At 37.8% G+C, this 16,593-nt stretch overlaps 2 protein-coding genes across 2 annotated transcripts; both read right to left on the reverse strand.

Moving 5' to 3' along the window:
• Window positions 1–5,499: 5,499 nt before the first annotated feature.
• LOC145095913 (uncharacterized) lies at window positions 5,500–6,258 on the reverse strand. The gene has a single exon (XM_079033725.1). The coding sequence runs from the start codon at window positions 6,256–6,258 to the stop codon at window positions 5,500–5,502; it is 759 nt and encodes a 252-aa protein (XP_078889851.1).
• A 2,608-nt stretch (window positions 6,259–8,866) lies between these two features.
• LOC145095914 (uncharacterized) lies at window positions 8,867–9,607 on the reverse strand. Its single transcript, XM_079033726.1, has one exon. It carries the CDS (start codon window positions 9,605–9,607, stop codon window positions 8,867–8,869), a length of 741 nt encoding a protein of 246 aa, XP_078889852.1.
• Between the last annotated feature and the right edge of the window lie 6,986 nt (window positions 9,608–16,593).

Here is a 16,593-nt window from a genome sequence, read left to right on the forward strand (position 1 = left end):
TCGCTGACTCGAGTCTTAACTCGAAGGGTTTGGGACTACGCGACCTGACTCGCCGAGTCTAAGAACAGACTCGCCGAGCACACGACAATCTTCATCCAACTCGCCGAGTTGTTCATCCAACTCGCCAAGTTCATGCCTATCTTCATCCGACTCGACGAGCTGTTCATCCCACTCGTCGAGTTCCTCCTCATCTTCAAGCTACTCGCCGAGTCCACTCGAAGGACTCGCCGAGTCCATTCAGATCTACATACATGCAGAGGACTTTCGATTCATGCATGGACTCCAAACTGTAGATCTACCCTTCCCAAGCCTATCCCCCACGTAAAGTTGCAAACTTTACGTGTAGAGAGGGAGATCTAGGCAAAAAGCACCATAAACTAGGGTTTAAGGCCAAGGGGCTTCAAAATCGACTCAAGGGCTGATACTTTATGCTTCCCCAGCTCATAACACACTTGGATCTGAAGTAGCAACTCCAGATTCGGCTCCTAACTCAACATAATATCATTATGGCTAAAGAGCCCCAACAACCACACATAAATCTAGATGCAAAAAGGGTCTAGGAACTAGTTTACACCTCCAAAAGCTCAGAAATGTCTTCCCAATCCCGGATCTACAGCCCCCTTCTTGCACTCTCAAGATTCTTCTTCTTCCTCCAAGCTAAATGCACTCTTGAAGGCAATAAATGGTTCAAATAGAGGATATGGCGGCTAGGGTTTGATATCCAGGGTTTAAGAGGCAGTAAGGAGCCCTAGGAAGAAGATTAAGACATTTATATAGGCTCCAAGTCCCGAATTTAGGGTTTTCCACGCACAGACCAGACTCGCCGAGTCCGGCCGACTCGCCGAGTCGGTCACTTACTCCTCGACTCGGATCCCGCTCGGACTCGTCGAGTCCTTCCTTGGACTCGCCGAGTCGACCCCTAAACTTAGGGTCTTCTTTCCTTTCTTGACCTTCAAAACTTTGGGTGTTACAAGAACAATGTTGACATACGAAGCTTGCATTGAAGAGAAATGATTCTTCAAATCAGCAACCATTTTAGATAGATCGAATTGACCTGCCCTAACATCATCGACTTCATGATTTAGGGCGTCCATCTCTCTAGTGTGGCTGCATCATAGATCACGAAGGTCGTTTGCAATCTATTCCCTTACAAGCGACACCTCCAACTATGTCTGTAGCAGATTGATCGTCAGGTCTTCATTTGTGACTCCATTCGAGATATTTTCATCCATGTGCCAATTGTAGTTGGGTGACCAACTGTGATCTTGAGATGATCGTGAAGACATCATTTATGCGTTTGGTATCGAAGTTTAGGGTGCAGTCGGGGTAACCAGGTTATGAATTGTGCCATTTTAGGGCACAAGCTTCACATTTTATACGGAGGCGGGTGAACAGTGTGAACTTGGCTTATACGTTTCACATTCCAAAACGACGTCGTTTGGGTCTAAGACTTAAATACAATGTCGCCATGTCATCAAGATGTGTCAAATTGGGACGATGTGGCATGGTTACCGGGTATAATAAGTTAAAGGGACTAAATTGCTAGGTTGCAACACAATTCGTTCCCTCATAAAACCACTAAAAATATTTAATGACTAAAGGCATAAACCCTAGAAACTTCATAGAAATATGCCAATGACTAAAGGCATAAACCCTAGAAACTTCATAGATAAAATATGCCATTTTCACTTATATATATATATATATATATATATATATATATATATATATATATATATATATGCATTTTATGTCAATAAAGGTGTGTAATACCTCGACTACATGACAAAATTTTCTATTTTGAATGAATATTTAAATTGTGCTTATCTTGTTATGTTATTATTGAACTAGATAGTGATGGAGAGTCTTAGTTGCAGGTTTCAAATCCAGAAAAAAATATTGTGGTGGTGGAAAATGATTGTGAATGGAAGAAATGATAGGAAAGGGTAGGGTTGCATGGATTTGATCGGGACATTGTAATTTAATATTAATATAAGTTGTAATCAATAAAAAAGTAAAAAAGTTAATAAAAAATTTAAAAACAATCTAATTGTAGTAGAGACCAAACAAATCAATAAACAAATGTTTTTTTAAAACACGAGGACAATATAATTTTGATAAATTAAAAGCTAAACCTTTAGGGTGCGTTTGGTACAGAGAAATGGAATTGATACAGAGAATGGAAATGCAGAGAAAGAGAATTAAGCTGGAGAAAGAGAATTGACTCCCCTGTTTGGTAGAACTGAGAATCCATTAGAGAAATGTTTTTTAAGAATCATTTCTTTTGTTTGGTTGTATTAATCAATGAAATGGAAATGAGTTTTTTTTACCTTGTTTATTTATTTTCAAACAAGATTTTTTTATAAAAATGCATTATGATGTACATCTTAATTAGTCAAAATATGCACCTTTTATATTTTTATTTTTTTATTTTAATATTAATTATTACTAAATAATTTATTTTCTAATCAATTAATATTATTTTTTATACATCTTGTGTTGGAAAACATATTTCTAATGTAAAAGAATAACTTACAAATAGATTTTAAAGAAATATGAAAAATCATACTATTCAAAAGCTATGTCCAATGTAGGATATATGCAAAAAGTATAATTCAATATTCCTAACAAATAAAAAAACATAACTATGTCTAATACTAAATGTGCAAAAAATCAACTTCAAAATTCCTAAAAAATAAAAAAATAAAAACATAACTAAAAATAACCTAATCAAGATATTGAGTCATCCCCGATCATTTCCATGTAACAAATCTTTTCTTCTTCTGTCATCTTGAAAAACGCCCGAGCACGAAATTGATCTTTGCTAAACATGTCAATCGCCTTAATTCGCTATTTGACATTGATATTTGGCATGCGTTGTATATCTTCGATAACTTTATCTATCATATCACATGCTTCTTTATTTTCTTGCCTTCCTATATTGTATATTGTTTCATTAAGTTTTTCACCAACCTCCTTGAAAGTCTCTTTGATTTCTTTCGCTGCTTCCTTATAAGAGCTTTCCGTGTCATCCGTTGGAGGCCTTTTGTGTTTACTATTGACACGAGCAGTTTGTTGCGTCTCTTCAACAATCTCTTCCAACCCTTCCACATCAACAGGAGAGTTTCTTTGTGTCTCTTCAGTCACATCTTCACCAAGATTAGTAGCTCTATGCATGACCAGTAGCTCTATCATTCCCGAAGATTTTACATAGGTTATCAAATTGGGGAAATGGTTTATCACGAAAACATGCAGCACCTTTATGACTCTACAAGAATGGCACAAAATTAAATGGTTGCTATTAATTTACAATATGTTTAAATGATTCTAAAAATACTACAAACATAATCATATAGTACCTTTATGTACTCATCCCAAACTTCAGCATCGGCAGTAACACAACATTTATCTGTATCCCAGCCGAATCCACTTGTGTTTGTTCCATATACCATATCGTGCACGATGTTGAAATGGTTTTTCCATGTCTTCATCCTCGATTTAATATGAGGCTCTGCTTTCAAACCCGATTTAGGAAGACTTACATCTATTAATTGTTGCACTGCCTTCAAATAATCGGGTTTGAATTCGTTGTCAGCACCACCATACTTTCTGGATACATGTAACTCCATCAAAGCCTCAATTAATTTTGCATCCTCTTCAGTAATTCATGTGTGTTTGTTTCGTCCTGCCATGTCTACAAAAAAAATTTACATAATAGATGTTTCAAATATCATAATACAATCATAACAACTTCTGTTTGTGGCTGTATAACTCAACCAAAACTTCACCACTTAAACTGTTTTTTTATTCTAAAACGTAGACAATACAGAGGAGTACACTTTGGAAAAAAAAAATTGCAACATTCCGAGCTTGTATGAAACTTTTATGATGGTTCAAAGTTGGACAAAATTTATAAAAAGTGCTGAAATATCATAAAACAATCATAACATCTCATGTTTGTGGCTGTATAACTCAACCAAAACTTAATCAATTAAGCTGTTTTTTTAATTTTAAAACGTAGACAATACAGAGGAGTACAGTTTTAAAAAAATCACATCATTCCGAGCTTGTATGAAGCTTTTATGATGGTTCAAAGTTGGAAAAATTTTATAAAAAGTGCTGAAATATCATAAAACAATCATAACAGCTCATGTTTGTGGTTGTATAACTCAACTAGAACTTAATCAATTAAGCTGTTTTTTAATTCTAAAACATAGACAATATAGAGGAGTACAGTTTGAAAAAAAATCACATCATTCCGAGCTTGTATGAAGCTTTTATGATGGTTCAAAGTTGGACAAAATTTATAAAAAGTGCTGAAATATCATAAAACAATCATAACAGCTCCTGTTTGTGGCTGTATAACTCAACCAAATCTTAATCAATTAAGTTGTTTTTTAATTCTAAAACGTAGACAATACAGAGGAGTACAGTTTGAAAAAAAAACTATATCATTCCGAGCTTGTATGAAGCTTTTATAATGGTTCAAAGTTTGACAAAATTTATAAAAAGTACAGAAATATCATAAAACAATCATAACAGCTCCTGTTTGTAGCTGTATAACTCAACCAAAACTTAACAAATTAAGCTTATTTTTAACTCTAAAACATAGACAATAAAGAGGAGTACAGTTTGAAAAAAAAATCACATCATTCCAAGCTTGTATGATGCTTTTATGGTGGTTCAAAGTTGGGTAAAAGGTCAAAAAAAAATCTGCAATAGAAAAGCAATTTCCATTGTACTGTTAACAATGTTACCAGATTTTAACATCAAAAACATGATTCAAACATGTTTACAGAATCGATCTTGGCAATATTTTTAACACAATTCAATGAATTCTTTAATTGGAAGAATTGACATCAAGATTAACAATCACACCTTGAATTGGAAGAGGATAGAACAAAAATCGCCCAAGAAGAATGCGTGAATGGAGAAAAAATCATGACTTCGATCGTATACAGTCGTGACTTCGGTCCTATACTGCCGACTTTGATTATGTATCGACATATGTAGGGCAAAAAAATTGGTTTTGATCACTTACGTGGGCCGATTGCATGAAAATCCGGTAGCCAATTTTGAAAAATCTTGATCGATTGGGGGTAATGAGGTTCGAATGGGGGGCAATTTGATTTCTCCGCTTTTTTTTCTTTTGATTCTCGATCACGTCGTTCTATCTTTTCTTCTCTTTTCTCTTTTAAAAATAGAGAATGAATTTGATGGAAAGGGAATTAATTTATTTCTCAATTCCTACCTTTTTTTTTTATTAGCAAGACAATTTTTACGTTTGTTTTTTTAAACAGTAAACATAACATCTATCATTGTATTCTTCAATCTACAACTTCTTTGTGAAATGAATGATACATGTAAGTCAATTCCCGATACTATTCACAACATGCCTTTGGTTATTCTCATTGAAACATATTTACAGAGGATCATTGAATTCAATTTTTGAATAGCATGAAAGAATTAAACAAAATTGTTTGTTTTTTTTTTGTTATTCTAGAACGGAAGCATCTTTCCCATTCCATTGACATTTGTAAACAACCCTACTTGTCTATAAGGTAGAAACGACTTCCTCTTTCCGACTTCATTTTCTGCTCTTTTTCGCACGTAAAATAGCTCATGAACAGGAGTTTGAGCCTTCAACCTGCCGACGACTTTGGAAATCTCACCGGAATTCAGTTTTTGCTTTGGAGTTAACAACATCACAGGATCCTTCCCTTCACTGCTGCTTCGCCGGAGCATATACCGGAGCTTCCACTTCTTCAATAGAGACCCCGTAGAACTACTCTTCTTAATTTTAGTCATAACAGATGATGATTCACCATCCGTCTTAGGTCTCCACACGCAGTAAGTTCCAGAAGGTAGAGCTTCCAATTCGTCGGCTTCTGATGATGAACACGATGAAGATTCTTCTGGTTCATCAATGAACAGCTTCCGTAATGAACTGGTGATAGAATCAGAAGCATGAATTTCATTATCCTTTGATTTAGCTTCATTGTTCACTAGAAGATCGCGATTGAAAAGTGGAAAAACTGTCCACCCTCGCGAATCGATCTGTTCTGCTGAAACTTCTTCTTCACTTAAATCCAACGAGAATCTAAAATCGTCTTCATCGGAATCCCCAGATTCACGAAATCGACTGGCCTGTTCTTCACGGATGACTTTGTCGATAGCCATGGATGTTGAAGTATCAGCAGCGTAAAAACTGAAGCTAGGACTGGATCCAGAACCTTCGATTTCCCCCTGTTGATCCATTTCGCTGAATTCCAGTAATCTTTTTGGTGTTTTTGTGTGAACAAGTCGATGAATGAGATGGAGACTTTGGTAGCAGAGCGTATTTATGGAGATGGCTTTACTTGGCTCCAACGCGTGTGAGTACTAATTTTTCACTTTTTTCTTTTCTCTTCTAGAAAACGAGAATCGTGTATGTCGTTACTTGGCTAATAATTATTTTAAATTAAATATTAAGCTTGGCAGCTTATAAGAATCGGTAGGTTTTTAATATCTATAATAATGTTACGAAATTGATTAATTATAATGGAAGTAAAGAATTTATATTTGAGACTTACTTTTTCTAGTTAATTGATATATTCCATAAATGTAAATGGAAAAACAATAATCGTTATTTGTGTATTTGAGTTATATTTTTGTATTATAAATAGGAATAAAATGAATATTAATGGATGGTTCTATTCCACTAGCTGGAACTTACATGTGAAAATGATATTTATTTGACTTAATCTCCCTTTATTTACATATTTCTAGAAATTTTATAATATTAAAAAAATGAAATAAAGTTAATATGCTATAATGCGGCTACACAAATGGAAAATCGACAAGTTGAAATAAAATAGACGTTACATTATTCTTTATGATTGATAAAACTGCAAAAATGTCCTTGTGTTATGTACTTTTCTTTCGTTAACTTCGATTTTTTTGAATTTGATGGTCCCTTTTATCATATTTCTATGTGGAAATAAACATGCACAAAAAAACTGGTCTCGGACCGGAACTAAAAAAAGACAGAGACTGAACTGGTCTAAAATGATACCGGACCGAAAAAAGACCGGACCTAAAAAGACCGAACCGAAAAAGTCCGGCCCGAAACCGTCCCGGACCGATGCGAAAAAAACCAGACCGTTCCGAAACCGATTCTAAAAAAAGACCGGTAACCGAACTTATAAATATATATACTTTTTGTGTTAATTATACAATTTTTAATCACAAACTATCTAATTTATTTCATTTTTTTCTTTTATTAAATTTAAATTATCATTTTTAATAAATCTTAATTTATCATTTTGATGATAATCTCATATTTATCAATGTTAAACCTCGAAACCAAAACAAAAGAATCGAAAAATATGGTAACTGAACAAAAAAAAAACCTTAAATCAAACCAAAAAGGTGCACGGAAAAACTGAGAGATGAGACCGAAAAAGACCGAAAGAGATGAGACCGAAAAAGACCGGTCCGAAAAAATACCAGACCATTCCGATACCGACTTCAAAAAGACTGGACCGACCCAAGACTTCTCTAGGATCGCCAATGTGTAGCTCTATGTGGAAATGTTCATCCAAAAATTAAAATGACTATTACAACCTGTTAATTTTATTTTACATTTTATATTATTTTAATAATTTAGAAGGGGGCCATACAGTCTCTCTCTCTCTCTCTCTCTCTCTCTCTCTCTCTCTCTCTCTCTCTCTCTCTCTCTCTCTCTCTCTCTTTATATATATATATATATATATATATATATATATATATATATTTGTCTTTGATAAACACTTAAGAACATTTTTGCCACCACCACCATTCAACTATCGTCTGCCACTATCACCGTCTGTTACCTCCATATCCACCTAAATCTTTTCGGTCACTTCAACTCCACCAAAAAATCATGCCATAAACAAAAACCATACACAAAATTTAGGTTTTTTTATTGTGTTCACCCATATCTAATAAACAAACACTCGCATATAAAATCTGATTTGATGAACACACGCACACAAAATCAAATCAAATGAACACACACATAAAATCAGATGAACACAAACACATGAAATCATATGAACATACACACACAAAATCTGATGAACGCATATACATATATGAAATCAGATCTGATGAACACATACACAAGAAATCAGATGAAAACACACACGAAATCATATGGAATACCTATAGCCTTGGCTTGACTGTCTTACACCTCCCTCAAATATATCCTTACAACTCTCACACCAATTAGGTTTAGCATATTACTGCAGCTAATCTTTTAGATACTCATCATTTGAGATGTTATGCTCTGATTGACAACATTTCAGGTCAATAAGGATGTGTAATACCTCAACCATATGGATCAAAATTTTCTCTATGCAGTGAATATTTAGAACGTGTTTATCTTATTAAGTTGTTGCTAAATTAGATAGTGATGGGGAGTCGGGAGTCCTTGTTGCAGGTTTCAAATCCAAAAGAAAAAATGATCGTGTGGGTGGAAAGTGATGGTGATGGAGGCGATGAAGAAATAAGAGGAAAGTGTAGAGTTTTCCGGATTTGATGGGGCCATAGTAATTTAGTATTAATATAAATGTAAACACAAGGATTATTGAATTTTGTTAAATTAAAAGTTAAACCCTTACAATTTTAAAGTTCTCTACGAAATTTTCTCATATAAAACAGCTAACATATAATATAACACTAATCATCGCAATCTTAAATAGTTAATTCTACAAATTATAATTATAACCATCTTTTTTTGCGTCTGGTTATTCTCATTGAAACATATTTACATAAATCACTAAATTCAATTTTTGAATATCAGTGACTAGAGTTAAAGAATTAAACAAAATTGCTTTTGGCTATTCTAGAACGGAAGCATCTTCCCCATTCCATTGACATTTGTGAACAAACCCACTTGCCTATAAGGTAGAAATGATTTCCTCTTTCCGACTTCATTTTCTGCTCTTTTTCGCACGTAAAATAGCTCATGAACAGGAGTTTGAACCTTCGACTTACCGGCGACTTTGGAAACCTCACCGGAATTCCTTTTTTGCTTAGGAGTTAACAAAACCACAGGATCCTTCCCTTCACTGTTGCTTCGCCGGAGCATATACCGGAGCTTCCACTTCTTCAATAGAGACCCCGTAGAACTACTCTTCTTAATTTTAGTCATAACAGCTGATGATCCACCTTCCGTCTTAGGCCTCCAAACGCAGTAAGTTCCAGAAGGTAGAGCTTCCAATTCGTCTGCTTCTGATGATGAACACGATGAAGATTCTTCTGGTTCATCAATGAACAGCTTACGTAATGAATCAGAAGCATGAATCTCATTATCCTTTGATTTAACTTCATCTTTCACGACAAGATCGCGATTGAAAAGAGGAAAAACAATCCAACCTCGTGAATCGATCTCTTTTGCTGAAACTTCTTCTTCACTTAAATCCAACGAGAATCTAAAATCGTCTTCATCGGAATCCCCAAATTCGTTAAATCGAGCTTCTTCACGGATGACTTTGGCGATAGCCATGGATGTTGAAGTATCAGAAGCGTAAAAACTGAAGCTAGGACTGGATCCAGAACCTTCGATGTCCCCCTGTTGTTCCATTTTGATGAAAAATCCAGTAATCTTTTGGTGTTTTTATGTGAATAAAGTCGATGAATGAGATGGAGAAATAGGTAGGAGTGGGTATTTATAGAGATGGGTTTACTTGGCTCCAAAGGCGTGAGTATTAATTTTTCAATTTTTTTTTCACTTCTAGAAGAAGAGAATCGAGTCACAGCTTACATAATCGTTTACGTAATTAATAAAATAAAGCAAGTTGTTAATTCTATTCTCCCCCCTTTGGCTCTATGCATGATTTTTGGGCTAATAATTAATTTAAATAAAATACTTGATGATCAGAACTATTTTAGTACAAAGGGTTAGTTAAATTTAGGACTTGTTTTTTTGCTTAATTGATATATTCTATATATACATGTAAATGGAAAAATAATAATTAATCATTATAGCTATGAAAAATTTAAAACTTTGTATATATGAGTTATATATTTTGTATTATAAATAGAAATAAAATGAATATTAATGGATGGTTCTATTACACGAGCTGGAACTTACATGTGAAAATAATGTTTCACACATTTAATGGTCTTAATTGCCTATTATTTATATTCTTTACATATTTTTCAGGAATTCTATAATGTTAAAACCATGAAATAAAAGTTACTACGGCTACAAAAATCGAAGGCTACAACTTGACTTTTGAATCAAAAACGGGTGATTTTTTTTTTAAACGGCGAAATTTTATATAAAAAGAAACAAGGGCCGAAGCCTTACAAGGAAAAAGACTTGGCAAACAACTAAACTAAAACACAACCCCAAATCAACACAAACCCCCACACCCCCGCCCAGGGCAAGGCTACAAGACACTAAACGGGGAACAACACCAATTCGCCCAATTACAATTGCCAAAATTACGCCTATGCTTAACCCACCCAAAGACCATAGTTATAATGTTGTCCACAACTTTAGAAATGGTTGTAGGCACCTGATTAAAAAGCATGTCATTCCGGCCCTTCCAAATACTCCACAGACCTCCGTACAATATGGCAAGAAAGACCTTCCTTTTTTTGGGGCAGTTCCCCCACTTAGCAGCAAAATTCAAAGCTTCAGAGACCGAAGAGAAAGGGACGAAAGGGACATCACACCACTTAAAAATCCACTTGAACACCTCCTTAGCAAGATCGCAAGCAATAAGCAAGTGATCTGTATCATCCACACCATTAATGCAAAAGAGACACCTGGTAGAAGTAACACCCACACCCCTCCTTGAAAGAGCCATGGAGGAAGGGATACCATCCAAACTAGCCCTCCAAACAAAGCAGATTATTTTTAAGGGGACAAGATTCACCCAAACGGTTGTACTATTAGTCCCAACGGTGACTTTAGAGTCAATGAGCTTACGAATATCACTAACATAGAACTGCCCATCACTAGAAAGCTTGGATTTCCAAGAGTCAGGATCCGAGGATAAGGAAACCCCATCGAGGAGCCGACAGAGTTGGGCCAGTTCTGCCATCTCCACGGGAAGGCTAGGATTTTTCCTCCAAGCCCATAAAAAACCATTCGAAGAAAATCTTTCTGCCAGAAAACAAGACTTACGTTTATCCAAGGCATATAAGTTAGGAAACCTTAAAGCCAGATTTCCGTCACCAATCCAATTGTCAAGCCAAAATAGGGTGTTCCGCCCCGACCCAATTTTGGTAGATATGAAATGATAAAAGTCGAGGCCCATCTCTCCCAAAATTTTCGAAATAGTTACCAGATTATTCCAAACACCAGGGATAGATCTCTTGGACAGATTATAAATTGGTTTGCGAGAAAGATTATGAATCCCACAAATAGCTTGCTTCCATAGAGAAGAGTTCTCCGATTTAAACCTCCATATCCATTTACATAATAAAGCAATATTAAGGCTCTTAAGGGAGCCAACACCTAGCCCACCCGACTCCTTATCCGCAAGAACATGCTTCCATGCAACCCAACATATTTTGTTTTTCTCATCAGTCCCACCCCAAAGGAATCTTCTGCGAATCTTCTCCAACAAACCAATAACGGAATTAGGGGCCTTAAATATCGAAAAATAAAACAGGGGCATGCTTCCAAGAACCGACTTAACCAAAGTCAATTTTCCTCCAAAAGAGAGGGTCTTGGATTTCCAACTCGAAAGCTTACCTTGCACCTTATCAATAACTGGTTTCCAGTTTCTTTTAAGGTTCATGTTAGCCCCAACGGGAACACCGAGATAAACGAATGGGAGGTTGGCAGCCTCGCACCCCATAATATTTGCGCAACTTACAACATCAGAATTTTCAATACCTATCCCATAAACTTTTGACTTGTGAAAGTTAACATTTAAACCAGACACCACATGAAAACATTTAAGGATTCTAGAAAGGTTCTTGAAGTTTGAGAGGGACCAGTCACCGACAAATAAAACATCATCCGCGTAAAACAAATGAGAGATGGAGGGACCATTGTTTGGGAGGGAAATACCCGAATACAAGGAATTTTGGATCGCTGATCTCATAGCAACATTAAGGCCTTCCATAGCGATGATGAAGAGAAAAGGTGATAGCGGATCACCTTGACGAACTCCTTTAGTGATGAGGAATTCTTTTGTAGGAACGCCGTTGATTAGAACAGACGCCCTAGAAGAAGCAAGGGAACCTCGAATCCAAAACCTCCATCTATTTCCAAAGCCCATTTGATACATCACCGAATCCAAATAATTCCAATTTATGGAATCAAATGCTTTATCAAAATCAACTTTAAAAAGAAAGGTTCCTCTTTTAGAATGCTTCGCCCAACTACATATTTCATTTATAATCATGGGCCCATCCAAAATGTTACGACCGTGAATGAATCCCGATTGCACCTCATCAATCACGTTGCCTATCACGCGCTTTATCCGGGCAGCAAGGATCTTGGAGATAATCTTATGAAGTGTTACAACGGAAATTTTAACACAAATTTTTCATTTCTAAAAATGTATTTTCATCCAAAACAAGGCATAAATATCCAATGTATCATGTCATAATACAATCACATAAATCCCAAGATCATAAATCATCCATCAGTGTGTACAGATCACGCCGGGGCCTTCCCACGGTCCTTGCTAGTACCTGAAACACATACGAAACAACTGTAAGCATAAATGCTTAGTGAGTTCCCCAAAATACAACCTACGCACATACGCCTTTCCAGGCCCTGACCTTCCGGTCCATGTGTCTCAGGGGACTTCCGTCCCGACTAGGTAAACCTTCCGGTCCTACCCACGCCAACCTTACGGTTCACATTACAATGCCTTCCGGCCCATATCAAGCATATCATACATAGCACATATAACAATTAACTTATCACATATAGCACATATGTCTCATACCATATCCGACCTTCCGGTCACACAGTCAAACCCTTCCGGGTATAGTATAGTGAGAAGACTCACCTCGTGAATATCGATAGCTAGCAAATCCCGAAATCACACGTGCTCGATCCTCCGAGCTACAATCTCCCTATATCATCATACGTCTCTTATTAACATTTTTACCACTAAGGTTGACTACCCTTTTTAAGTCAACACTAGTCAACTCTTGGTCAACGGTCAACGGTCAACTTTGACTGGACTCAGCAAGTGAACTAGGCGACTCGGCGAGTCTAGACGTTCTCACCAATCTCTCTAGGATTCCCTTTTGACACGTCGAGTACTCCCCTTGACTCGACGAGTTCCACCTGGAAGAATCGCGGGGCCACCCCAACTCAACTCGCCGAGTCTCAAGAACAACTCGGCGAGTCCATGCCATGCAATCACTCAAACTTGCTTCTAAGGTCAGATCTGCTCCAACAATTCATAGATCTGGCCTTCCTAGACTGATTCAACACGTAAAGTCCTTATCTTGGTGTTCATAACACACCCCATGGCTCATAAATGGCATTTTGACCTAAGGCATAAGGATTCCAATCCAAAACCTCCATTGATTCACAAAAAGCTTGGGCAAAGGGACACTCTGGACCTCCAAGGGTCCAGATCTATGGTCTAAATCGCTTAAGGGACCAAGGGAGCACTAGATCTAGCCACAAAAGGGCTCATCAAGCCCTAAATCAAAGAAAACATCAACATAGCAGAGGATAGCTCGAAGATATTACCTCAAATGCGGTGTTCTGGACCCCAAACTCTCAGGAAGTGGCTCCTCTTGCCTTTCCTTAGCTGATCCTCCCTTTCCCTTGCAAGATGACACCTCCAAGATCAATAATGGCCTCCTTCTATGCTCCAAACGCTCACACTCGATTAGGGTTTCACTCAAGGGACTGGTGAGCACAAATGATGGCCATAAGGCCCTTTAAATAGGTCCCAAACCCGAGAAATTAGGGTTTCATTAAACAGCGCGGACTCACCGAGTCCATATCTTGGACTCGCCGAGTCCAGGCGTGAACCCGCGTCCAGACCCGCGATCCTACTCGGTGAGTCTAAGCTCCAACTCGCCGAGTCCCCTCTCAAAACACCAAAAACATAAACATAAAAGATACCTGGAAATCTGGGCTATTACATGAAGGCTGCAAATCAAGCTAATGGGGCGATAGTCATTGAGGGTAAGTGGATCCTTCACCTTAGGAACAAGAGTGATAAAAGAGGCGCTGCAACCTCTAGCTATTCTGCCACCGGCTTCAAAGTACTTAACAAAGTTCATTATGTCATCTTTCATCAGCCCCCAATATCGTTTGAAGAATTTGAAGGAATAGTCGTCCGGCCCTGGTGCCTTTTCCCCTCCACAACTCCAAATAGCATCTTTAACCTCCTCCAAAGTGAAGTCTTGTTCCAAAAACTGTGAATCAACTGGGTTAAGTTTTTTGAACCTATCATTCAGAAGAAGAGGCCGAACAATATGTTTCTCATGAAACTTCTCACTAAAAAATCTACATGTTTCTTCCTTGATGGAATTAGCATCCGTAACCCAAGAACCGTTCACCATCAAACCATGAATACTACATCTCCTGTATTTTATCTTCAACGAACTGTGAAAGAATTTTGAGTTCTCATCTCCATCAACGAGCCATTTAACTTTAGCCTTTTGCTGTAAATCAAGTTTTGCAAGCTTTTCTAATTCTAAAATTTTCTGTCAACTTTCCCTTAGAGAATTAATCTCCTGATCTGAAAGAAGCCTAGACTCGGCAGCCAAATCAAGGTTGTTAACCATAGATTTGAGATCATGGAGAGCATTATTTTCCTTTTCGAATTCCACCCTTCTCCATTCTTTGATGGCAATTTTGACTGCCTTCAACTTCCTAAGGAGGAGTTTGTCAGGCCGCCCACCTCCCCAGAATTCAGACCATGCCTTGACAACCACATCATCAAAGCCAGCGCGGAGAAGCCAAGAGTTGTAGAAGCGAAATGGGGGAGGCCCAAAGTCAATGTAGTTGGTTTGAAGAATGACAGGAGAGTGATCCGAAAATTCCCTAGGGAGCGCCAGTGTAGAGGCAGAAGGAAAAGTACTCATGAAGTTGGGGCACACAAGCACCCGATCTAATTTACTTAGCTTGAAACCGTCGTCACAGAAGTAGGTAAATCTTCTACCCCCCATATTCAGATCAAGCAGACCCGCCTCATGGATGAACTTATTAAATGCAGCGGCAGTATACGGGCAGAAAATTGAATTAAACCTTTCATCAGGTTTGCGAACCGCATTAAAATCACCGAAGATCACCCAAGTTCCAGGCCTGGACCTAATCAAATTAAGTAATTTATCCCACATCAGCTTTTTTTCACCCAAATCTTGAGGGGCGTAAACATTAACAACAATAGTTTCACCAATAATACCGTTACAGTACCCCACAATAGCAAGAAAATGACGGTTCTTTATGCTTGCAATTTTGTGAAAAAAATTGATATCCCAAAAACTCACCAATCCCCCCGAAAAAACACAGGACTCCACCCACTCAAAATCATAATCACTCGACCCCCAACATTGCTCGATTACAGTCCTGGAAACAATTGAGACCCTAGTTTCCTGAATACCACAAAAGGTTAACTTGTGCTCTCGTCTCAGTCGATTCACCCAATCAAGCTTGTGGGGATTACCCACACCCCTAATGTTGAGAGACATCAAATTCATTGGACAGATTTTTTACCTCCATCACCGTAATAGGCCCGCTCCAAGGCATTATCTCCTTCTGCAATTTGAAAACCCAATTGTTTTCCTACTTCAATAATGCGATCGTGCTCAGAGATGGAAAGGGAAGAGACCTCCCTGCCATTATCAAGTTCTTCCATAAGCAGGGGACCAACGTCTTTGTTAAGATCAATAGAATGTGAGGAAGATGAGAGGGGATAGCGCAAATTCTGGGTATTCTTAAAATTAGGAACTTTGGGGATTTTTTTCTTTGTACGACGCCGTTTAAGAGTAGAGCCACCCAGTTCAAAGTCTGGGCTACTAGTTTCCCTCATGGACCTAGGACCCCAATCAGGCCCAACTGAATCATTAAGAGGGGGGGAAGAAGCATCTGGGCCCACCTCCAATCCCTCACCTGAAGAAACTCCATTTACGGAAACATGCACATGGGAAGAAGATACATTAAAATCGTTCCCATGTGATTCCGAATTCCCATGCGACCCCTCCTTTTCCGTATGAGAAGACGATTCACCACCCGCCGATGGTTCATCTTCCGCCACCGCTTCCACCGGAATTTCGCCCTCCTCAAGCCCCATGTTAACGGAAGAATCGTCATCACCTGAATCATCGTCATCCCCACTTTCCGACCCAGATTGAAAGTCATGGCTAAAAGGTTTGAATGGAAACCACTCATCATCCAACTCTGTAACACCAATTGCGTAATTGACTCCTCCGACATTAACAATGACTTCCTTGTTGATTTTTCGCCTTGAAGCTGACAGAACACATATCTTGCCATGCGAGACATCTGACGTGTTCCAAAAGGGGGGAGCTTGAACAAGGATTTTACCAAAATTACCAGCAATTAAACTAAAATTCTCCTCTCCCCAAGCATCAACCGGGACCCCCGTGATTTTAAGCCAGGCA

The sequence above is a fragment of the Lactuca serriola genome, chromosome 3, assembly GCF_051521515.1.
Source record: "Lactuca serriola cultivar US96UC23 chromosome 3, Lser_US96UC23_V15, whole genome shotgun sequence".
Classification (NCBI taxonomy): domain Eukaryota; kingdom Viridiplantae; phylum Streptophyta; class Magnoliopsida; order Asterales; family Asteraceae; genus Lactuca; species Lactuca serriola.

What these genes read in the sequence shown, in the direction of transcription:
- LOC145095913 (XM_079033725.1), bottom strand. Translation starts at nt 6,258, where the DNA reads ATGGATCAACAGGGGGAAATCGAAGGTTCTGGATCCAGTCCTAGCTTC.
- LOC145095914 (XM_079033726.1), bottom strand. Translation starts at nt 9,607, where the DNA reads ATGGAACAACAGGGGGACATCGAAGGTTCTGGATCCAGTCCTAGCTTC.